At 41.0% G+C, this 24,345-nt stretch overlaps 1 protein-coding gene across 21 annotated transcripts in view; it reads right to left on the minus strand.

The window, feature by feature from the left end:
* Positions 1 to 24,345, minus strand: part of LOC105449230 (longitudinals lacking protein, isoforms A/B/D/L) — a 122,384-nt gene that overhangs the window by 18,264 nt on the left and 79,775 nt on the right. The window contains exon 6 of one of the 21 annotated variants that reach the window (XM_011688315.1): positions 375 to 574. The exons of 8 other annotated variants lie outside the window; for them this stretch is intronic. In XM_011688315.1, coding sequence (XP_011686617.1) covers positions 390 to 574 — 185 coding nt within the window. In that variant the 3' untranslated portion in view covers positions 375 to 389. Of the gene's footprint in view, positions 1 to 374; positions 575 to 1,849; positions 2,503 to 3,273; positions 4,135 to 6,711; positions 7,264 to 8,098; positions 8,460 to 12,528; positions 13,059 to 13,598; positions 13,959 to 14,219; positions 15,729 to 16,189; positions 17,251 to 18,844; positions 19,282 to 20,356; positions 20,602 to 22,416; positions 22,812 to 23,373; positions 23,625 to 24,345 lie in introns of those variants that run through there. 12 more of the 21 variants (XM_011688273.1, XM_011688281.1, XM_011688278.1 and 9 more) reach the window with 12 other exon arrangements.

The following is a 24,345-nucleotide window of genomic DNA, read 5'->3' on the forward strand; positions in this document are numbered from 1 at the left end:
AAAACGTCTGATTCTCGCGGAGAGACCCGCGCACGGTCGCGATCGTCTCGAAAAGCGCTTCTTCGATCTCGAGGCAGAAAACTAACACACGTGCGATTACCTTTCTGGTGCATACGTACTTACTTCGTTCGTTCTCGCATCGGCACTTTTCGTTACCTATGACCTGAAACAGAAGTTACCCGCGAGAAAACCAACGCGTTCAATTACATGATGAACATCTGCAACCGGAAGGAAATTAAAGGATCAAAAGGAAGATTATTATATATAGGACATGTTGCAGCAAATATATTTTATTACAGACACAATTTTCTTTTTCTTCTTTTGAGGAAGATAAGCGTTGGCCTTTTGTTAAAAAAAAAAAACGCATCGTGCGTCTAGTCGAACGCGTGTCAATACAAATCTATATTGTGCTTGCAAAATAGATGCCTCTTGAGGTTGCCCTTGAAGTTCGATTTGTACTCGCAAACGGTGCAGTAGAAATTCGGCGGTTTACCGCACGCCATTTTCTGATGTAGACGTAGACTCGACGGCCACGAGAAGTTTCGTCCGCACCATTGGCACACGTACTTGACACCTGCAACAGAAATACTAGTCAGCGAGGAAACGGCTTCGCAGTTGCACGCGTTAATCGAAGAATTCCCCCACGATGAGAACGAGGATGCTTTCCAGCGAGTGTCTTTCTATCCGCAGAGTGCTTTGAGGACGCGATCTCACAATTAGTTACAGCGTGTGACGAGACATGTCTCTGAAGCATTTTTACACAAGAAACGTTACTGTTGTAATCGTGATGAATTTATGTGGACCTGACTCCTTCTTTCCTCTCGAAATCAAATTTTCCGCGAAATGTTGGGAAATCCATGGATCTCGCATGTATATTATGTCTTAACACAATTAGATACAGAAGAATATTTCAGCTGCTGCAAATAATATACGTACGAGATCTACGGATTAATCCACAGATTCCTCTACTTTCTTTTCTAATTTTTACTTGGAGAATGTTACAAAATATGTGCTTGATGATTTTTAGCAAATGTGTGACGATAAAGTTGTGTGCTTAATAGAGCATGAGAAGGCGAATATAATGAGGTGAAAATTAAAACGAATGTGTTTAATGCATTAAGTGACTATTACTATTATTAACGATGAAATTGCGATGAATTTTTCGTAAGGTGCTAATTTCATGAATTGATCCTACCGACAAACTAAAGCCTCTCACATAAATATGTGATAAATAAGTTAAACTTCCGAAGTTGAATTAATAATTTATTTCATCAAGACACGAATTTCTCTGGCAGAAAATTGAAATAAAATCATTTTAATTTTGATTGCGCGTGGATCTGACCTAGAATTTCTAATCAAGTTATTTAATTTTCTTATAATAGATTAATAAATTAATTATAAACTAAGCACATACATTCAAAATAAATTTATACTTAAGAAAGAAAAGCAGATAAAAATAAAATCTATTTGGCAAAATTTTAATCACTATAGGAATCTTTTAGATCCACCCTATATAATTGTAATAAAAATATCACGTATAAAGGGGTTAAAAAAATCGCAGATTTTATTTATGAAGGATAAATGCTTCTTCTTGATGTGTAACACCATATTCTTCTTTTGGTTCGATTTCTGCCAACAATACGAGTATTGTTATCTTACATTGTTACTGATAAACCGCGTTCGGTGTGCATACGTTTTCTCAGACACTTCAGCCAACTGTCCGCTTCTGTAACACCGATAAATCAAGCCTGAAAATATCATCATCAAATAGCGGTTAACCATAAGATGATTCCGCAATCGATCGTGGTTTATAGGAGTTTACAGGGGCAGTGAACGAAACGCAAAGAATGCTCAAACTCTATCAGCGAACCATTTAATATAATTTCCATTTCGATTAACTAGATTTACAATAATTACGATTTAATATCAACAACATTCGAGTCGATGCTTGTCAAACGACTTCATAACACAGTCAGTTTATTTAATAAATAATAATTTACAAAGATAAATTATACGATGAATTAATTTTCATTGTTTTTGCCTCACCAAATATATATGCGGTTAATAATTAGTGCAGGGATAATTCGTCTTTAATAATTAGGGATCGATTATGCAACAATAAATAATTAACGAAAAAAAAAAAAAGGAAAACAATGTTTCGTAAAATTGTACGAAATTATTCTCTGGATGCATTCTCCGGATGCATTCTCTGGATGTGTTTGTGCAGACTGCTCTTGTACTTGGTGCGGTGGGAGCAATAAGGGCAACACTCCTTCGGATCCTTGCCGCATTCGATCTTCAGGTGGCTCCTCATGTTCCTCAGCCAGCGGTAATACTTGCCGCAGTTCGGACACTCGAATAAACCCGGTTTCTTGTCGAGGTAACTGGGAAATTTTAATTCGGAGGTCTTCGGGTCAAATTCCGCGCAATTGAAACGGCGCGGAATTTTGTTCTGACTAGTCATCTGGTAATGCTGGTGGATACTTTGCCATGCTATCATCCCTGAAAGAAGATAAAATGCTACGGTTAATAAGTGGTCACGGAGATTTCGAGGTGAATAAATTTCAATGGCAGACCGAATCCAACTCATGGAGACTTTTAAAAATTGATCGCAAAGAGAACACGGGATGCTGCGGCGTCTTTATCTATTTTTTTTAAGTCTAATATATCGTTATGGCTAGTTTATTTTTTTTTATCAAGTTTATGCAATTTATTTATGAGGAATATATGTCGAATAACAATTGACACAAGAAACATAGCACTAAATCGAACACAAAATTTTTTTCATTCATTTTAATTAACACTAATTAAGCATCTTTGTTCTGTAAAAAGATTGTTAACAAATGAAAAATTGCTAAATAGTTTTTAACAAATGCCGTAGAGCATGTTTTTACAAATATAAACAGCTATCGCTTCACGTTATACAGTCAGAGACAAAAAAGTTGGCTGCCCGCGTGCAAAAATAATTTCGCCGTTCTGGAAGTGAGCATATATACTTATTTATCTAGATATCCTTGACTGAAAAAAAACGTCAAACAAGGAAATCGTGCAAGAATGTATTAATAGATGTAAAGAAAAACAACTTTAGCTAAAGGCCCTGTCATCAACATTCAAGAAGCTGCAATTTTATCGCATTTACAGTACGTCCACGTATAATTCAAAGGCTTCAGCTGCCTTTAGCTTTGGCAGTCTGCGTGCTGGGCACGCGTTGCACGCTCCTGTAATACAATAATTGGATTCATGCAGGATTATTCATATATAAGTACATGGAAAAAATGATCCAATTCATTTATTGTAAAATTTGGCAAGTATTTACAAATTCATGAACAGTGATGTTGAGTATAATGTATAAAAAAAAAAGAAGAAACAAAAACGAGGTGGATTTTGCATCGAGACATTGAAGCCTCAATCAGTTCGAAAACCAAAATATGTGACTCGAGTACAAAATCGTCCTTTCAATCGCCCTATTGACGAATCCAGTTAGATGCACTAACGCATCAACACGCTTACGATTAATATATTGATAGATAATCTAAAACACCTCCGTAGGGAAGTGTCACTGACCAAAAAAAAAAAAAAATTAGTAACTAGTAAACTAATTAAAGAAGCATTTACGCAATTGACATACTCATTACATGTTTCAAATTCACACATTCACGCAATATCCGTAATATAATTTAATCTCAATGGTAACTACAACTGTCTCCTCGGTCCACATTAATTCGCGCGTATAAAAAGTCGCCGGGTAAAAAATAGAAATCGGATAATCCAGGAAGACCGCCAAAGTGGTGACGTGCGCGTGCGACATTTACGAGCACTAGATGTTGCTGGAGAAGACATTCTTCCCGGGATGATTGGTGCGGATATGCTGATACAGATTGCCGCGTTGTTTCGTCCTATGGGCGCAATACGGGCACTTGAATTGCGGCTCCATGCCGCACTCGTGTCGCGTGTGTCTTAGCAAGGTGCCGCGATGCTGGTAACCCTTGCCGCATCTCTCACAAAGATACGGGAACATCATATTCCCGCCGCTCTGCTTGGCCATCCAGAGCGTTAGATCCTTGATCGACATCATCGGCGAATAGAACTGTTGCTGCAGGTTCCTGGGCATAATCATGCGCGGTATCGACGGCTCTGCAAGCGAGAGGAAGAAGAAAACGGGGGGCGTTAGTTACAGAAAAAGATGCGGCGGCTGCGAAGATATAAGTAATAATTAAAGCAGAGAAAGAGAAAGAGAGAGGAAAGGAAAGACGCGTTTCTTGTTTTATTGCATTATATTATTTGCGAATATGTAAATAAATGATAAATCTTCGAGACGAATGATAGGCAAGGGAATTTTTGTAGGCAGAATATAATATTTCCGCGAATTCCTAATCATCCAAAATTCATCAAAATCATCAAAACAATGATTTCTTAAATTTTGAACGTTCACATTTGAATCTACAATTCCACCAATTTACGGAAAGCCCGCTTTCCATTTTTAAGTAGCAGATTCTTAGATTATTCAAACTATGGATGTTATTAGAAATTTTGTTCAGTCTCAACTGCATCAGAATTAAAATATTTAATTGTTTAAGACGTAAACATTTTTAGCAAAAATTTTATAAAGAAAAATTTATTAATATAAACTTAATAATTAAGTTAATATATAAGAATTTGCTTCTTCGTTTTCGATAAATTTAAGTTTACAAATTTCTAATAACAGAAAGAAATCGGTTTACAATATTTCAGATATTTTTTGCACGTTTTTATAACTTTTACAGAAACTTATTATTACAAATTTCGTCGAATTTTTATCAAAATTGATTAACAAAATGTACATTTGATTAATCTCTCTCCACGATTAATTCATGAAATCAGAGAACTATAAATCTATGTTTGACGGAAGAGATGACAACACGACTGAATTATACAAATATTTATTTATATACTAATCATTGATTCATAATTCATTTTAGTAAATGCATGAGCATATAGTACGAAAATATATAACAATAAAAATATTAGACTATACATCTTCTTTCTATTAGGCTTCTCGTGTGTGTGTATTATATGTTGGAAATATCTTACAAAATAATAATTGTATATTTCATCGCGCCATGATAATATGGGCACAATCTCTTTGGTTTACACCCACAAACGCATGTATGAAACTGGACTCGCTAAGATCATCAAAATGCTATTAATTATTTAGTAACGTTAAATGAACGACGAAGTATTGCAACGATCAGGTTGCTAATTCTATCGACCTTTTTATCTCTGTTCGAAATGCAGTTGTTCACGTCGGAAAAATTTGACGGACCTAAAGAATCGAATGCATTAATCATAATAATAATCCAAACGATGGTGTTAAAAATATCGAGAGGCATCCAGGTCGACAATAATCAACCATTCTTAAGAAAGTAACAAATGGTAACAATGCGGACTTGCTTTATTCGATTGTATATAATATGGACAATGATCAATAATCTACCAGGGAAGTGACTTTATTGCGATTAACTATTGTGAGAAAATATCGTATATTTCATTCGTTTTTTTAGAATAACGAGACAAGATACAAGAGATAATGTCAAAATAAATTTTATCGTTTTTCTGTCGTTTATCATTTCTCTCTATCGCGTCTAGATTCTGATCATGATGACTAGATACATCAGCATCCGTACTGTAATAATCGTATTACGGCAGATACGAAACCTTTCTCCCCCCCCCCCCCATTTCCTCAACTCAGACAAGAGCGATATTCTAAACTTCTTCATTACGCTATGCGTCGTTCGGAAGCAACATGAATATCTATTCGAAAGCACGCCGTTTACGAAAAAGTACAAGTAAACTTCGTAACAAAAAAAGATTTTAAAAAAATCAGAATGTAAGGCATATTTCGAAACGATTACGCATAGGACTGGCAAAACTATTGCGTCGATAAGCGTAACAAGGATTGACGAACAGTATTGACGTCAGTATTGGAGATTCGAAACTCCGGCTCGCCACACTGAGATTTATCAATCTCATTTTCGTGAGTTCTCAGTTAAGATCGATCACGTAAACGTTCTGTCCCCGGTGACACTGGCGGATGTGCCTGTAAACGTGACCGCGTTGCTTCATCTTGGCGGAGCAATAAGGGCACTGGACTCTCGGCTCCTGGCCGCACTCGAACTTCGTGTGCCTCTTCAGATGCCACGCGTGTATATAGCTTTTCGAGCATCGCGAGCACGTGTGCCTTTCGATGTCGCCTTGCATGTGTCCGCCGTCGCCGCCACCGCCACCGCCGCCGCCGCTGCCGCCACCGCCGCCGCCGCGGCGCCTCCTCGTCGAGTTGAGCGGCTTCTCGTCCTCGTAGCTAAAGTTCTGGGACTCCTCCATCACCACCGAGCACATGCTCTCCAGACTGGTCTCCAGCTTGATCATCTTCGCGTCTAAAAAAAAAAATCGACAGGACGCGGAGTTAGCGCTGGATGATCAAGGTAACGCCGGGTTCCGAGCGTGAAGGAGAGAGAGATAAAAATGAGAAGATCGTGGAGTCGCTTGCGAGTGTTACCGCGAATTATTCCCGTCACCTGACCCCCGAGGAATTCAAGCTCGCGCAAAGATCTCCGCGTTTACCTGCGCGGCTTGCGTCGGCAAACCACGGGTGGGGCGCGTCCGTATCCTGAGGAGCTATATAAACGCAAGCGTATTGATGCATAAAATAAAAATGGAAATGAAACGGCTTTCTCGAAGACCAGCAGAGCGTCGTGGAAATGCTTTATTCCATCAAGTACACAGTTAACAAAACGACAATTACAATTACATTTAACATCGGTTCAGTGATAAGAGAATACCAATATCGTCGAATATGCCGAACGGGATAAAACCAAGAATGATAAAACAAGTCGTCGACGTTGCTAACGTGCGTCATCAAAGGAAGAGGAACGTTTCGTTAGAGCGAGTGTGCTAGGGAGCCTCATCAGGGCGAGTCGATGATGTAGATGCGCTGGCCGGAGTGCTTCCTGCGTATGTGCTGGCTCACGTGGCCGCGTTGCTTGCTGCGAGTGCCGCAATAAGGGCACTTGAACCTCGGGGTCAGACCGCACTCGTAGCGCAAGTGCCGCCTGAGGCTCTTGATCACGGTGTAACCGTTACCGCACTTCGGGCACACGTGATTACGACGGCCGGTTCCTCGACGACCGCTTCCCGGTCGTCGAATCGACGACCCCCTGATGCTCGGGCTCACGTTGGGCTTCGTTGAGTCATATAGGCCGCCTCCGTAACTTCCGTACAGAAGAACTGAAAGCAAACGACGGAACGATTAGAAGAAGAAACTGACGAATCGCGGATGAAATCGAGCTGTCGACAGGCCAAGGAAAAATCATTATAGTCGGGCACGTAAGTCCGACAAGTCCGTTTTAGAAAGCGAGTGTCTGGTGCAACGTGTACTTGTAATGCGTACGAAATAATCGAATTGATACTGTAAGCTGATATGCAGAAATTGTTCTAAAATGGAATACATATTTTAATGACGACTTTATCATTTCTTCTTAATAGAATTTTCACGGGCAATCAATTCACAAGTTTTTAATTTTTAATAATATATTATTGTACTTATATTGCCAATCTTTCTTTCTGTTCTTTCGTATTAAAAAAAAATCGATGCTTGTATTTGAAGCATTTTTACTATTTCATCTCTCTTGCATATGTATATCATTAAAATATGTGTGTAATGTAATAACGAATTTGTACAAACAAAAGATAACATCGTGCGTGAATGCAATAATACATAAATGATATCATCCAGCTCCAATCCAGTATCATTAGTCGATGTATTGATCGTCGTCAACTTTTGCGATGTCGCGTGACGCATTTGACATAAGTTACGTACTAAGTATCACAAAGACAAACATCAAGTATCTTAAAGAAGCTCGAGATGGACAAGGAAATTTTGATTGGGGATTTCTACGATGTCACGCATTATATATTCGTACCTGATAACGTAGTTAATGAGCAGACGTGCCCGTAACGTCGGTAATCTGTTCCTGAAAGTGAAACTTCGAAAAGATGAGCACGCAATTAGCGACGAGAGCGAGAGATATGAATGCGCCGTCAGAATCGTCAAGACGGGAAGTAATGCGGAGGTAACGTTTATTATGCATTAAATCATAATAGTACACAACACTGCTCGTGGTCAAGAGGATCGGCGGTGACGTTTCGTTAGGACTTCAGATCGACAACCCAGACTCTCTCGGCGGGATGCTTTTTCCTGATGTGACTGTAGATCTGCGACGTCTGCTTGCTGCGCAGCTCGCAGTAAGGACACTTGAACCTGGGCTCGTGGCCGCATTCGTATCGGAAGTGACGATTGCGATTGCTCTTGAGCGTGAAACCGTGCAGGCACTTTGGGCAATAGTAGAGGGTCTTCTGGGGCTGGGAGGGCGTAGGTTCTTCGGGACCTGCGAAGCTCATGAAGGAGTCCATCATGAGAAGATCTGAAAGCAAAAACCGAATTGTGAGACTTGGCTCGGTTCGCTTACGTCTGGAAGCTCCTGACATCGGGCGCATCGACAAGTTTTTATTTACATGTTCGTCATCACCGAATGACAAAATTCCCCTTTCGAGAATTCCTTTCGAGAAACTGAAAGATACAAGTAAATAATGAGACAACCGATCCGCGCGATTGACGGGAAAGTCACACCGGCGATACTTGTCATTGGCCCTAGGAAAGAGTGGCTCGTTAGATATTAAAGGTGCAAGGATCATTGACGCAAAAGCACATAAAATGCAGAGAAAAGAGTTACGTGAATTACTGCCCAATGATATTAGTCTCGTGGCACGCGGGTGGAATAATCGGGTACGTTGATGTAAAACTTGATCGTCAAGTACGTTTCTCACAGTCATGAAATATAGGGGATAGGCATCTTGTCGTTAGTTTCGGCCGCAAACAAACACCACACGCGTGTAGATCGTCTATCGTGCAGATATGACAGGTTCGTCGGATGAGGTCCTGTGCCTCCGAAACGTTTTAGCTGAAGTAACATGCCCGATTCGTGAACAAGAGATTGAAGAGAGGGGCTCAGGACGGGGGGGGGAGGGGGACGGGAGGAGGGGGAAAAGTACTGAAGCACATTCGGCAAGTAGGGTGTCCGAACATCAATTTATTTTTATATTACATTTCCACAGCGACGATATACGATCATAAAACGTATCGCGGGAAAATCGCTATTGATATACCGACGGTGAAAACATGTTGCGTTCCTAATCGGCCAGGAATCGTTAAGGGTATCTTGACGTACGTCGTACGAAGCTCGAACACGGGGAAGCTTAGCAGCCCACATAATTGTTTTGCGTCCGTCAAAATACCCCCGTGCGGACGAGATCCCTTGCTTCGCGAAAACTTGCTCGGCATCCTAAAGTACGCAGGGAACTTAATCCGAAAGACGGAATGTATTGAAGATATACGAATGAAGACGTACGATAACGCGAAATGTATGAAGAACAATCGTTTTCTACGCGCGACGACGGATTAACGTGATTAAACGTGGCTTCGTCGCGTATGCGCTTATAATTAGTTCGAATACACTTATATCGCTACACGAATAATTATATCACAGCAACAAAAACAGTCGGCCACTAACGTGTTTCGTGTCTCTAAAAGACCCCCTTCCATATCCGCGCGGATGCGATACGAATGTGAGAAACGAAAGCAGGCACGTGCCGCGATAACAAATCGAAATCGCGAGAGAACCGAACCTCGAACCGAACGTGTGACAACAAAACTCGTGGTTCCGCGATACATGAAGAGCAACACTTCAATCTACTTTCGCGACGTTGACAGGTGAAATATACTTCTATATTATCGACTGCTATTAGTGTCCCAGGTGTAATGATGCATCTTCATGTTAAGAACAAAATCACGGCGGCGGCGCCGTGACTCTTATTATATCGTAATTTAAACAGAAGGTAACTACGTTTGTTCCGACCGCTTAAAACCCTGTTCTCTCAGACTTTCTGCTCCTGTTAGTAACAATTCAGTCTTCGTGACGAGCGCCCGTGATTGATTGGCGCTCGTCGTCTATAACAATTCCGATCTACCGATCCGTAAAAATCGGCAAATTCTTCGCTAATGATAACACACGCACGCCGGTCGCCCCCCGGCGCGATCATATCTATAGTCTGATCGATCCTGGTGGATTTTAGACGCACGCAAATGTTTCCTCGTGTCTCATCGTCAACCTCACAACCTGAATCTTTAAAAGGTATACATCTACGTTTTAAAAAACATACGATTCTCTTAAAACCCCTAATAAATCGAAAGATTGCTTATTTGGATAGCGCGCGAATGCCGGAACTCGGAATGTGCTCGCGGTGAGAAGACCACTTTCTCAAAAGCCTCACATCGCCGAGGCTGCAGAACTGATGTAAGAGTTTAACGTCATATAATTTCACGTAGCACATCGAGGAGCTCCGTGCGCGCCGCGTCATTAACTGCTAAGCATGGAGATATTTCGTAACGTGTAAAGACGGAGAGAATATCTGACGATAATACTGAGTCCCACTATTCCAGCCGCTACAAATCTTACACGGTTCGCCGTTTCGCGCTCCATCAGCAGTAGACCCCCACGACGAAAGTCGTCGCGTCGCATCTCATCTCTTATGGCTAACAAGCGATAGCTAAGGAACATCCGCGTTCCTGCCCCCCCCCCCTCCCCTCGATTGGTGCACCAGATATTGCAATCAGTACGCGCCATCAGATGAAACGTTATCCGACCGACGTAGGAACCGCACCGCGCTCGTGAAACTCTTAATTAGCTAACAACGTCCAATGGAACATCTTGTCGTGTACACATCTACCTCAACGGATGTCGATCGCCTCGCGATCTCGACAGTACTGAAACGCGTAATTCTCAAATGACGATTTGCTGCGAGAAGTGACGTGATCGTACGCAAGATCTGTCTGGATAAATTTTTCAAAATTTCCAAACGACTCGTTCCGTTCGCACGCGAGTGCGGTTCCCCGCTCGTTTCGAGTTAAAAAAAATCACTATTATCACGCGATATTGCAACGTTCCACATGGCCGTCCTTCTCTCCTCTATTTGTCCTCGTATTTGAGGTGCACTACGTAGACCTTCTGACCGGAGTGCCTGGTCCTGATGTGAGACATCACGTTGGACGTCTGCTTGCTGCGGAACTCGCAATAGGGACACTGGAAGCGTGGCGCCTGGCCGCACTCGTACTTGTAATGCCTGGTCATATTGCCCTTGACAGTGAAGCAGCGGCCGCACTTGGGGCAACCGTAGGGCTTGTTGTCGGGCATGCCCTTCGGATAGGTATTTCTCGCGCGGCTGTGAGGGTAGTAGCCCTGACCGAAGTCCCTATTGCTGCCTTCGGTCTCGAAGCCCTTGCAGGACTGCAACACGAAGTTGAGATCCAGCTGCGGAGCCGTCGCGTGGAAAAAACCTGGAACTTCAAAGTCCGTCGGTTAATAAGACGCAACGGCACACCGCGTTTAGGGGGGAGCGAGTGACGGGAAGATTCGAGGGAGCCAGTACGAAAGTCGTTGAAGAGCTTTCGGGCTGCCTTCGTTTGTAGGAAGCGATTGGAAGGTTTGCCGGAATTTGATATTCATGCTTTGCTGTATTGCATTAGTGGAGAGAATACCTTTGTGAACCGCGGGGGCATCTTCGTGACGAACCTGTATTCGGCAACGCTGCCGTCGCGCGGGCTACGGTGACGCAGAAGCACGGTGTGACTTAACGAAAATGCTGTCTAAAATTGGAATATAAAATACGCTACGTGTGACTCCTTACTGTTTGCTTACGAGAATCTACGTAACTAGAGATCTATTAGAAAAAATCGGAATCGTAAACGCCGGAGTTGTGTGCAGTCTTCGGGTGATGAGAGATCCGTGCTACCCGTGGCTGGTCGTATACTTGAAAAAGGTACGTGAACAAGAATAGCATTATAATGCCCAGCCGCTCTGTTAAAATCTATGCATTTCAGCGGCGGACATGATAAAATTGCGTTCAAACTTTATTTTACAAAAAACAGCGTACAAGCGAGTCATGATCCTCTTATAAAGTAGAAGCAACAATTTCTTTTTTTTTTTTTTTTTTCGGATCTTAAAGTACGGCGTCAACTATCCCGAAGTTCGAATCTCTCTTCTCGATGATTGGCTTCAGTCGTCGCTTGGCAAAGTCTGTGTGGCGTAGGGCAGTTTCTCAATACGCATGATACCAGCCATTTGCGCGAGCATCTTTTTTGGTCGGATATAAAATTTTTCACGACCAAGAAAGACTCAGACCTTAATTGATTCAAAAAATTCTAGAAGAGTTCACGTTAACGGTATTTAACAAATTTTAACAACGTATAACGATATTTAATAATTTTTTTTTTTCATATAGAAGAGAGAAATTAAGAGAAATTTAATAATCTTCCTCAGATTAATTTTCTCTTAATTAAATCACAGCCTTTTTATTAATATTTCATTTACAACTTAAATTTTGTTAATGAAATTGAATTAATTAAATGAAATAGATTATTCAAATAAATATTTATATAACATATATAACTACAACCCACTTTTCTTACGGAAAAGAAAAAGTATGGCAGTAACAAGCGAAATTGAGAAACATTTGTCTTCAATGATGTACGAAGATCGCGGTAGAAAGCGAGCCCAGTGGAAAGACGAAATTCACTTCAGTAGCTCGAAATCAGGGATGGAATTAGAGACACTCGCGATCTTCCTGTCGTGCTCAGAGCTTCATATCGAAGATGAAAACTTCCTCTTCCGGATGTTTCTTTCTGATGTGGGCGTAAACCGGCGACGTTTGCTTGCTGCGGAGGCCGCAGTAGGGGCACTGAAACCTCGGCTCGTGTCCGCACTCGTAGTTCACGTGGCGGTCCTTGTTCCTCTTCAGGGTGAAGCCACGACCGCATTTTTGGCACTGGAACGGCTTCATTTTGTCGGCGCAGACCTTGCGCGAGCGTATCCTCGATTTCCTGCACGCCTCGGAATTGAGCTTGCCGTCCGCTCCCGGCTGATACTTGCAGATCATGTTCGGCCCGAACGGTGCCACCACGTGGAGCCCTGAAACACGGAGACGAAGATGCTGAAGGACATGCTCGAGTGCGCGCGAGAAAGAAGAGTTTCTATCGATCAACGCCGCCGGTCGCGCGGCGTTAGGCTGCATCGTCGGGATTCCCCCAGCAAGCAAACGCATTAATGAAAATGATTAAATCTGAAAAGACGCTCCTCGCAACGTGACCTTGCACGTACTCAGCATTTCCGTCTTCGTCTACACACGTTGTGAATAAGTCGTTCTTTTTTTTTTTTTACACAAGCTACGTGTCAACAAGGAGCTTAACGTTAATATTACGAAAGGGTGACTGTCGGACCGACGGACGCATCCTGGTCTTGAAATGTCAAGACGGACCGCCAGTATCACTTTATTTCATCGACGTAAGTCGCATCCGTACCTGCAAGTAGAAGCGACGACGACAGCTGGTTAAGAAACTAATGAGACATACATTCACATTTTCTCGATAGAACGAAAATAAGGTGATCGGGGGGACGTCGACGATCGTGGGGAGGGCGTTAATAGAGGTTCTTTACAAATTAGCCACACAATTGGAACGCTGTTCACTTTATTAAACATAACAATCGTGATACCCGTGGACGAACGTATACTTAATCAGATCCGAAACATGGTGTTCGGAAACTTCCGATCGAAGTACAGCGGCGACAGATGCGAGTGATAAAGGCGTAGGTGACGTATAATATGAATCTTCTGATAGTTTTTTATCGGGCAATACGTGCACTCGAATCTCGGCGGCTGCTTGCATTGATGGCGCAGATGCGCGAGCATCGATTTCTTCCACTTGTACAGATTGCCGCAACTGGGACACTCGAACTGGCCGTTTCGTGCATTGATACCTTTTGGATCCGAATAAACTTTTCCGCGGTTCCTCCTTCGCTTGGAGTACCTATCTGAAACCCACGAAAAAGCGGGAGCGTTTTAGTAATCGGCTCGAGCCTCGGTTTTCCTCGTAATGGACGTGTCCTGCAAAACTGTGCAATTAGCGCACTTCTTCGTCGATACGTCGGAAACCGACTGTGGACGGGATCGTTTGATAAACATTATTAAATATTGTTTAACATTGTTAAACATTGACGAATATTGAAAACGTTGACTTCATTAATCACAGCGTAAACGAGGAAAGAAAGTGCGAGGGAAGAGAAAGATGTCACTGAAATAATAATTGTCTTTATTGGCGCACGCAAAAGTGAGCGTTTCGCGTTACATTCTCTAAAAAAATAAAATAAAAAAAAATTACGATATTATTTTTAATTCATTAACGTCGAAATTCGAAGAACGGGAGGCAGTAATCATGTTCATATAGTTAATAAGTTTCCTTATACATTTAGTGATAACAGAACGTATAGATTCATTTCTTTGGCAAACGAAACGCGATTTGTGAAATGCAATTCTTTAATGTTTCGTATTGATCTACCTAAAAGTGAGAAAACACTAGAGACGATCAAGAGATTGTCATGAAAATAAATCTATCACGATTGTTTGATTAGCGGAAAACTATCGTGATAGAGAATATTCGTTAGATATAAGATATTAAGATGATATTTATTATAGTTGGTGTAAAAATTATTGAAACAATTCTTTTTGAATTCAGTGAATCTCTCGAAACGCATCTGATATCTAACAAGAAAATTTGTTTTTTATTTTTTTAAAGAAACTAGAAAATAAATCTCTTATGATATTGGGTGCGTTTCGAAAATTACTGAAAAAAAAAATGTTTCAAATATTTTACACCGGCTACGATCGTTCCTGTAAATTCTAGAGAAATAGTTTTTGAGCTTAAGAACACATTCATATAGATATTGAAAAATTTGCGTTTTATAAATATGTACATATAAGACCTATCCACTTACATAACTCACAAATTCTTCTATTCTTTTAAACTTTCATTTCAAAGTCAAAAAGGGTTGTCTCTTAATTAACTATATACATAAATAGCTTAGAAAATATTCTAAGTAATTAAGTATGATTAAGCAATAACATCTGAATTCGCGCAACAGTCATGATTCTCATATCACATTATGTTCGGTAACGTAATATTGTGTATCCGTGTAATATTGTACACATTAATTAAAATTTTCAATTAACATGTGCATTACGGAAAAGTTACGTTACGAAATACGGGATACGGAGCTTTTACTCGCATCCTATACAGCGACGTAAAACTTAAAACAAAAATTAAAAAATGGAGACTAATACGTATAAATATAAATCCTCTTTTTTTTGTCAACCAAAAATAAATATATCTGAAAGGATACTCGAAACTGACTATGAAACGATATATCTCATGAGATATAATTAAACAAACGTGGGAGCAGTCTAATTTTCTAAAGGCAGACTCGCTCTCGTGACCGATTCGTCTCAGTCACTTCGGGGTTCCTGCCAGGACAGCCTCGAGTTGGTGGCGATGTCGATGCAGTAGAGCTCACGGTCCGGATGGAACGTGCGTATGTGCGTCCACACGTGCGTACGCTGTCGCAAGTGGTGCTTGCAGTACGGGCACTCGAATCGCTGCGCTATACCGCACTCGTATCTGTAATGCCGCAGCATGTGGCTACGGTGTTTGTAGCTGCGGTGACAGTTCGGGCACTGGTGGCGCGGCGAAACGTTCTGGATGTATTCGATGCTGTGGGTGCCCTGCACGGACCACTTCAGGAACGGATCTGGAAAAAGAGAGTTCACCGCCGGTTAGTGTGGAAGGAACGCGTCGACACGTGGGGCGAGTTCCTCGCGCGCGAACTTCCTCGTACTTGTCTTGACCCTCCTCTCAGGGGGAGGGGGGGATAAAACTCGTCGGTCGTCGAAAAGCGGCGGGAGCGTTGGGCGCTCTCGCTCGAGCTTCGCGGCACTTGCCGTCAATACAGCTTACACCTTCGAGCCACCTCCCTGAAGAACTCCCTTCCCGCAATCTTGCTGCGCTCGCTCGGAGGTATCGCCGAGGGATCTGTACCGTCGCGTCGGGAAAGTAATAACGCTTGTGAGATCGCCACAACAATGTTGGTGAACACGATCAAGTTAAACAACACGACAGTGAAGGCACAAGAACATAAAGAAAGTCAGAGGATAGAGGGAGAACATTTGGCAGGATAGTTACGTTTCTCAGGACAAAAGTACTTCTGTTTTTACTTTTCTATAGACAATATGTTGCAGGTCTTACAAATCTAACGATGAACATAATTCAGAACTATGTACAATATATTCGTCGGTTTCGGTGTATTAAATGATCCTATTTATTACCGATAAGTTGCAAATAGTTATAATGCAATTTCGGTATCTCGAAGAAAGTTACAAATTTCATATACTTTGACGTACGTAAGATAAACATACATAAATAACCAACATCGACCTATAACAGATAAAATTATAACAAAAAAAAAACAATCAATTTGCTATTAAAATAAATCCATTAATGTCGATAAATAAATATAATTTTATAATAATACCGATAAATAAACTGAATATCATCAGTGAAAATCAAATGTGACAGCAGCTTATTGTGCTCGAAAAATAATCATTGTTATCATTTCGCATGTTGACTGAGATCACAGGTATTGGTTAACTGACTAAAAAAAGTCGTCCAATTAAAATCGTCGTCAAAACATCGTTTTTTAATATTCGAAAACACTTATCGTATTAAATGAAATAGGACTCTTCATTTTACACTGACTCAGCTCACGTTACTTCCTCCATAAAAACGCGCGAAGATTATGTATTATACGTTATAAAATCACACGCAAGCCTTTATTAAATTTTATTAATTCGTACGTCGAACGTAAGTAAAACGTGTCGATCTGGTTAAGCCGATAAGATCTGTCGAGATTCCATTTCGAAGCGCGATAGAAGAATTCATTCACTCTCGTTAAAAATTTCAGTCTTGTTGAAGATCAATGGCGTAAATCGGCCGATTGTAATGATTGGTCTTGATGTGCGAGTAGACGTGCGACCGATGCTTGCCGATGTAAACGCAGTGCGGGCACTTGAAGCGCGGCGTCTTGCCGCACTCGTACTCGAGGTGTCTGTGCAGCCCGCGGTACCACTTATAGATCTTGCGGCACTTGGGGCACTCGTAGGTACCGGGTGTCGAGGTGCCGCCGCCCGCCGTCTCCCTCAATCTGGTGCGGAATCGGCGCCGGTGACCGGTGATGGCGATGGGCACAACGTCGTAGCAGGGGCGAGTGTAGAGAGCTGTAAAGCACAGGTTGATCGTCAGTCAAGAACGGCAGTTTCACCGGGCGGAGGAGGGACGGAACGGTAACATTTAAGAGTGACAAACGGGAGAGACGCACGTGTCTCTTTCGCGTGATGCGTTTTACCCCATTTGCAGCTCTATTTCGGCCTCATGGTCGCCTGCGTTAATTTCTTATTTCCTGAAAACAAAAAAATAATAAACGGACGAGAACACAAAGAGCGAGCATAACCCACGCACATTCCGACCGTAGAGGAGACGAGCTGCAAGTACAAGAGGAATACAGTAATACGGCACTCATTGCGAAATGAAGATATCCAAAAAAAGGATCGATGCGAGAAATACAAATTTTAGGGAGCTTTTTATGTAATTTTTTTTTATTAGTTTTCAAGTTCATATAAATTAAGGAAAAAAAATTAGAGCCCTAAACATTTATATAGTATCTAATAGTATACAAAAATCACTCCGCCGATTTTGCATGTGACAGAAAGAGACCTAAGTAAACCTGAGCCGACATTGCTACGTGTTATATTGCATATATGTGCACACTATCTATGAGTGTTCTGTATTACGTGAGTGCATACGTGAGAAGCACTTTCCCAACCACCTTAGTCATTTATATGTGTAAGTATATACAACGCGTAGCAATGACTACCTCATTCCTAGCAGCAAAAATGACGGAATGAGCAGTCGGTACACAAAAGTCAATAAAGCACACTCATACGAGTGTGATACACATGTTAAAACTTCTTCTTTTAACAATGGATGTGCCTCGAATAAATTCGAGACGAAGAAGCTTCGGATCACATTAATATGTTGCATTGCGTTGAATATCTTATTAATACGATCACAGGCACAAAAATGATTATAACGACCAAGCGTTATTACTGCTCATTCGAGCGTTTTTCTTTTCGCTCGAAGATAAAACAGAGCGAAACAAGTCAGATATTATTTGATATAAACATTCATTCAGGATTAATAAACAACGGATTTATAATAACTCCGATAGGAGCTTCTCAGTCGAGACGTTCTCTGTCGTTTCACGCGTATAAAAATCAAAAGTCTGAAGTCGCGATTTCTTTATGGAAGTCAGAGACGCTACGCGAGACAGACATCAAGATCTATCGTCGTCACGTGCATCTCGGGATATTGAGGCCTGACAAAATGCAAATTAGACATGATTGCAAGTCGAGCTTGCACTTTGTCTGTTGGCCTCAATACAAATTGAGGGTCCCGATACTTGACCCACTGGCCGCAATACGGGCACTCGAAGCGCGACGATCTGCCGCACAGTGTCGTACATCTGATGCCGCGTCAGGCGTCCCTGTTGTAGACGTATCGTCTGTCGCAACGCTCGCAGATGAACCGCCCGTGTCGGGATACGAGTCTCTCGACAGCATCTGAAATCGAGAACGATCGTCACGGTTAGAAAGAGCGGGAAGCGAGAAGTATACGAGGACTCGTTTCCAGGCTAACTCTTCGGATCGCCGACCCCGCGATGCCTCGGCGCGTCAACTTCGCCTTCGAGAAGGAAGAACGGTTTTTCTGAATTTACTTCGTCGTGAAGAAACGGGATCAGAGACTGGACGGTAATTCGACTCGCAGGGATTTTATTGAGTACCACACACCTTGTCCTCATTTCCCTCTTTTCACACACGGGCAATTTTCATTTTTCTGTATATCTGCCAAGTGACAAAAAGACGAGTCTGGAACGGAAGCGAACGGAAGAAGAAATCGGGACGGTCGATCGCCAATCGCGTCATCGTCAACGACGACTGCTCAATACAACCGTCTGAAGCACAAGGCCTGACCGGGATGATACTTTCGGATGTGCGCGTAAATGTTCTGCGTGAATTTGGAGAGCTTGTCGCAGTAAGGGCACTGATACTTGGGCGCCATGCCGCACTCGTGGCGCAGATGCCGCGTCATGTTCTTCTTCAGGGTGAAGCCGCGGTTGCAGCGTGGGCAGTAGTGACTCTTGTTCACGGAGTACACTTTGCGCCGTTTCCTGCTGGCGTGCTGGCGGACACCTGAAAAATTCAAAGAGTCGAATTAGCGGCGCGATTCGCTCTTCGGGTTTTCCGGTCTCGCCCGTGATCGTGGATGTGCACGGATCCGTGTTGTCGAATAATCGAGAGAGGAGTAGGATTAACGTAAGAACGAACGCACGCTTCGGCTGGATCAGCGGAGTGTATCCTGCGAGGGATTTCTCACAGGGGAGGGGGGAGATGGATGTGTCAGGATTGATTGCTCAGAATCGAAAACGATCGATGCCAATTTCGTGGCTGGAAAGAAAATTACGTTTGCTACGTACAGATGTGCGATTATATTCATCTACAAAATACAGATTAACATGGATCGTTCTCGTTCCTATTTGGATCGCGTTACATTCGCAACAAACGAATGCGGCACAAGACAAGTCAGATCGGAAAACAACATAAATGAAGCCATACAATTTATTTCGCACGAAACTCGAAGCTCGAGTTATAATCACACAATCACAATGTGGAACACATCAAACCGTCACGCTATGCGATAAACTCACGTGTCGTCGCGTCCATTTACATATCCTATTTAAAATTACATTAGAATGAATCGTTTAATTTTGTGCCTGCGACAACATTGCATGTGAGCTTACGTATAGAATTAGACAAATAAAACTCAGAGTGTAATAATCATTTAATAATTATTTGGTATAAGCTTGAAATCGCAACCATGATTCTCGACATGATATATTTCTTATCGTATTAATATTGTAATGTTATCGTGTATTATCGAAATATAAAAAAATTAAAATTTTTACAAAAAAAGAAATTAAGAAACTTCAAATGTGGTGTATATATATACAGCAAAATTATAAAACCTTCGGGGATTCGGTAGAAAGTATATTAGGTTTATGAGAAAGGGATTATTACGTAGAAAATTCTACTCAAGATTGCGTCAAGATACCCGAAGAAAAGTTTATTCTCACGTATGTAAGTAGCCAGTAGGAATATATTTTCAGTCGATAATCGGTGTATCCCATTACGATACGTCCGAAACAATTTATTCTCACATATGTAAATAGCCAGTAGGAATATATTTTCAGTCGACAGTCGGTATTCCGCACAACGGCGTCGTTCAGAACATTTTGTGCACACCGACGGGAAGACCCTTGTGCCATCGTCTGATGTGTCTGTAAACGTTCGAGGACGAATTGTCCTTTTTGTGGCAATACGGGCACGCGTACCGCGGCGTCTGGCCGCATTTATGCCTAATCAGGTCCCACGTCCTCCGGAAGCCCGCGTTGCATTTCGGACAGATATAGCTGGTCACCGGTCTTACGTTACGCCACCCCGACAGTCGTATATCTGAAAGCAAGCCAGGGACATTAATACACTTTCTTCCTCCGATTCTTTTGCGATCCGCGTCGCACAATGAAAGTACGCTTCCCGAGACTTGAACGACATCGTAACGCAGCCAAGCGATACGATTCCAATGCGGTAGCCTGGAATATTGAATCAATACGTCCAGAATTTTGTTATTTTACGTTTTACACCGTGCTCAATTCTGTGCGACAATTCGTTATCACGCGAGCATCGCGTGAATATTGAAAATCGGCATCGCTCACCACGCTCCGAGGCGTTTTGGATCTTGTTTCGCTATACAAAAAAAAAAAAGATAACAAAAATCGATACATCGCATATACATGACTGCAAAATGCGCAACACTGAGGGGTAGTGAAGCACGGCTATCTTTATCTCTATTCGTGTTGTCTTCAAGTAATTAAGCGACGTGCAATAAATACGAATTTTATTCGATATATGTACATGTGGCTTCTTCAATGTTACACTCTTGTGACAAAATTACGAATCCACGTAAATTTGGACGATGCAAAACAAAAAAATATCTGCGTTTTACACAGAATGAATTCACAATTATCGAAATTGATTGACAATAAAACTATTTTAAATTATTTTCTGATCGCGAGTCACACACGAACGTAATCTCGAAAGAAATTTATATAAAAATGCACAAAAATGCTCATGCAGTATCACAACTACTTGATGAAGATGCAGACGTACTTTCTCAGACGAGTCAATCGTCGCAGTTACGTTGGCCTGTTTCATTATTTTATTGAGATAAACGATACATTCCGAGCATCGTAAACGAGTCAGATTGTTGACTGCACATAGGTTCGCAAATGGTACACATTACAATCGCAATCGAAGAGCGATTGTTTCCAAAAGCATGGTCCAATTTCTCTTTAGATAGAGGCAGAATAATAAATTTCGAAACACGTTATTATCATTTAAAAAATTATTAAAGAAATATTTAAAAAAAGATAACTTTAGAATAAATTTAAACTCTTTTGAAAACGGACTCTTCAATTGTTCTATTGCAGTAGCGGACTTCGCAATTCCTACACGATAGGAACTTACAATTGAGAAAAGAAGATCGAAATATATTTTTACATTTACAAATTTACATAACGCACATTTATGAACATTTTCAGATTTCTGTTTGAATTTATAAACATTCCGGTGAAATAAGCATCATATATTCTTCTTGCGCGCAGAAATAAAAACGAGTAGGTTTTGAAAAAAATGACTTTTCTCTGTATATGGTTTCAAGTTATAATATCAATTTGACGAGCATTAAATTTAATAAAGTTTAAAAATTATTTAAAATTATTTAAAAAAATAAAATATTTTAATGTAACTTTTCATGAGCAATATGCTTTTCCATTAATTTATTACAATATTTCACTTTTTTATTTATAATTATGTATAGTATCAATGTAGACAAACTGTCATTTCTCAAAATTCAGGAAGATTATAAGATCGTTTAAACGGAAGATCTAATTTTTACTCGCACTAATAAAGAGAAAATCGAGTTTGTTATATATTCGTCAAATTTTATGGCAATCTAAAGTTAAAATAATTATGTATATAGCATTAAAAAATCAAAAATTTGTATATAAACAAACCGATCCGACATACAAAAAATATATATATATACATATATATTTATATATTTTATAATAATTATGGATTGTAATATAATAAATAATATTATTATAAAATATACAAAAATATATTATATATATTATAAATTAAAAATCTCTCTTTCTCTTTTCTTCTTTTCTTTTTTTACAGCCACTTACATCATCTATATCACAAAAATGTTTTAATTTAGTCCACACAAGTTGACTGTTCAATGGCAGACGAATCACGGAAGGAAGAGGTAGAAGAACGAGGCGATTCTAATCTGTCCACATACACCGGTTTTCCGTTGTGTCGCATTCTGATGTGCTTATAAATATTCGACGAGCACTTGTCCCTCTTGCTGCAGTAAGGGCACTTGAATCTCGGCTCCTTCCCGCAGTCGTACTTCATGTGCGTCTTCAGCGTCTTCTTGTAAGTGTAACCGGCATTGCATCTAGGACAGTTATACGCCATCTTCCCTGCCTGCCAGAAGGGTCCGTTTTTTTGCTTGGCTTCCCCCCCGTTCTGGCTGCCCCCGTAGTTCACCCTCAGGATGTCCATGATATGGGCGTCGTAGGGCGGCAGGAATTGTCCTACGAACAGGAAAGAGGAAAGCCACGATTAGTCTGGATCACGAACACTGGACGAAATGTGGCGTAACTGCGGCCAGAACAGAAAAGAACGTAACAGGCGACACGATAAAGAGGGAGACGAATGAGCAAAAAGATGTAAACGTAGAGATCGCGTCTCTCGCAGATCGCGCCGGTGCTCATCACAATCGCGGAGAGATGCGAGGCGCGGGGGCGGCGAAGTAGCGGGGTAGAGAACGAGGAGGATAGTCCGCCGTAGGCCCACCGTAGGGAGATGTCTTGAGGGAGAAAAGAGATAATGTCGCAGATCAAATGTTAGAGATCTTATTATCGTGACCGAGCGTTACATCCACCAGTAGAATGTCGAACAGGTGAAACACGGGAAGGAAATAGAGACTCTTCGCTGGCGATTCCTCGGGGATCCGTACTCCATTACGTCGTGACGATTGCTGCTGGCACGTCGGATAACGCGACGAACTCTCGGTGGTAGAGAAGATCAGGCCTATAACAGTTCGGTTGGCCGACGTCCCCGACAAAATGCCATTTGTCTCCCGTGCGAGGTTGTTAAAGCGTTCTTTCTTCAGTACAGCCGATACGCCTGGATGCTGCTGCCCTTATGATACATCCTGATGTGCCTGTAAGTGTTGGAGGACTTTCTATCTTTCTTTCCGCAGTAGGGACACTGGAATCTCGGCTCCTTTCCGCATTCGTGCCTGTAATGTGTCAGCATGTTGCTCTTCTTGCTGAACGAGCTGCTGCACCGCGGACAGAAGTATCTCTCCTTATTCTCGACTACTCGGCAATCTCTATGGAATACTGAAAAAAAAAACAGATCGAGATCGAGGTCAACGGATGGTATCCAAAACTGCGAAATATGTTCCGTACAATTGACACAAAGTCCAGAAAAAAATTAATTTTATTGTTAGATTGAATAAACAAAGTTGTAGTCTTTTACTATTAATACTTACATGCTACGCTATGATAGTATCGCATTTATCGTATCGTCGCAATAAGTTTTAATGGCAATATTTATTGCAAAATTCTATTATCTTATCAACTTATTGATTCAAAGAAATCTTATCGCGTTTGAATATTAAATAATAATACTCTTAATTTAAAAGATTTATTATATAATAAATTAACTAGGAATGATTTAATTACATATAATAACATGTAATATTGTTGTTAAAAAACAGGGAATCAAAAATATAGAAGAGATATAACAGAATTTAAAAAATTCATTGACATCTAATCTTGAATTTAATTTTTTTAAACTATTTGCTGTTAATAATGAAAATAATAAAAAAAATTGTTAGCTAATAAATATATATTTTCGTTGACTTGATCTTGCTTAAACTGATCCAACTATTGAACCTGAAAAAGAAAAGTGTACTTTCCAATCGCGTAAAATTATCGTCTTCGAAAATACTTTTCGTAAAGAAATTATCAATATTATAGGGAATACGAAAGGATAATGGCATTATATGTCTTAATCGATCAATATGAACAACAATGTTTATTGCTCACTGGTTAAGAA

The sequence above is a fragment of the Wasmannia auropunctata genome, unplaced genomic scaffold (genome assembly GCF_000956235.1).
Source record: "Wasmannia auropunctata unplaced genomic scaffold, wasmannia.A_1.0 LD336076.1, whole genome shotgun sequence".
NCBI classification, from domain to species: domain Eukaryota; kingdom Metazoa; phylum Arthropoda; class Insecta; order Hymenoptera; family Formicidae; genus Wasmannia; species Wasmannia auropunctata.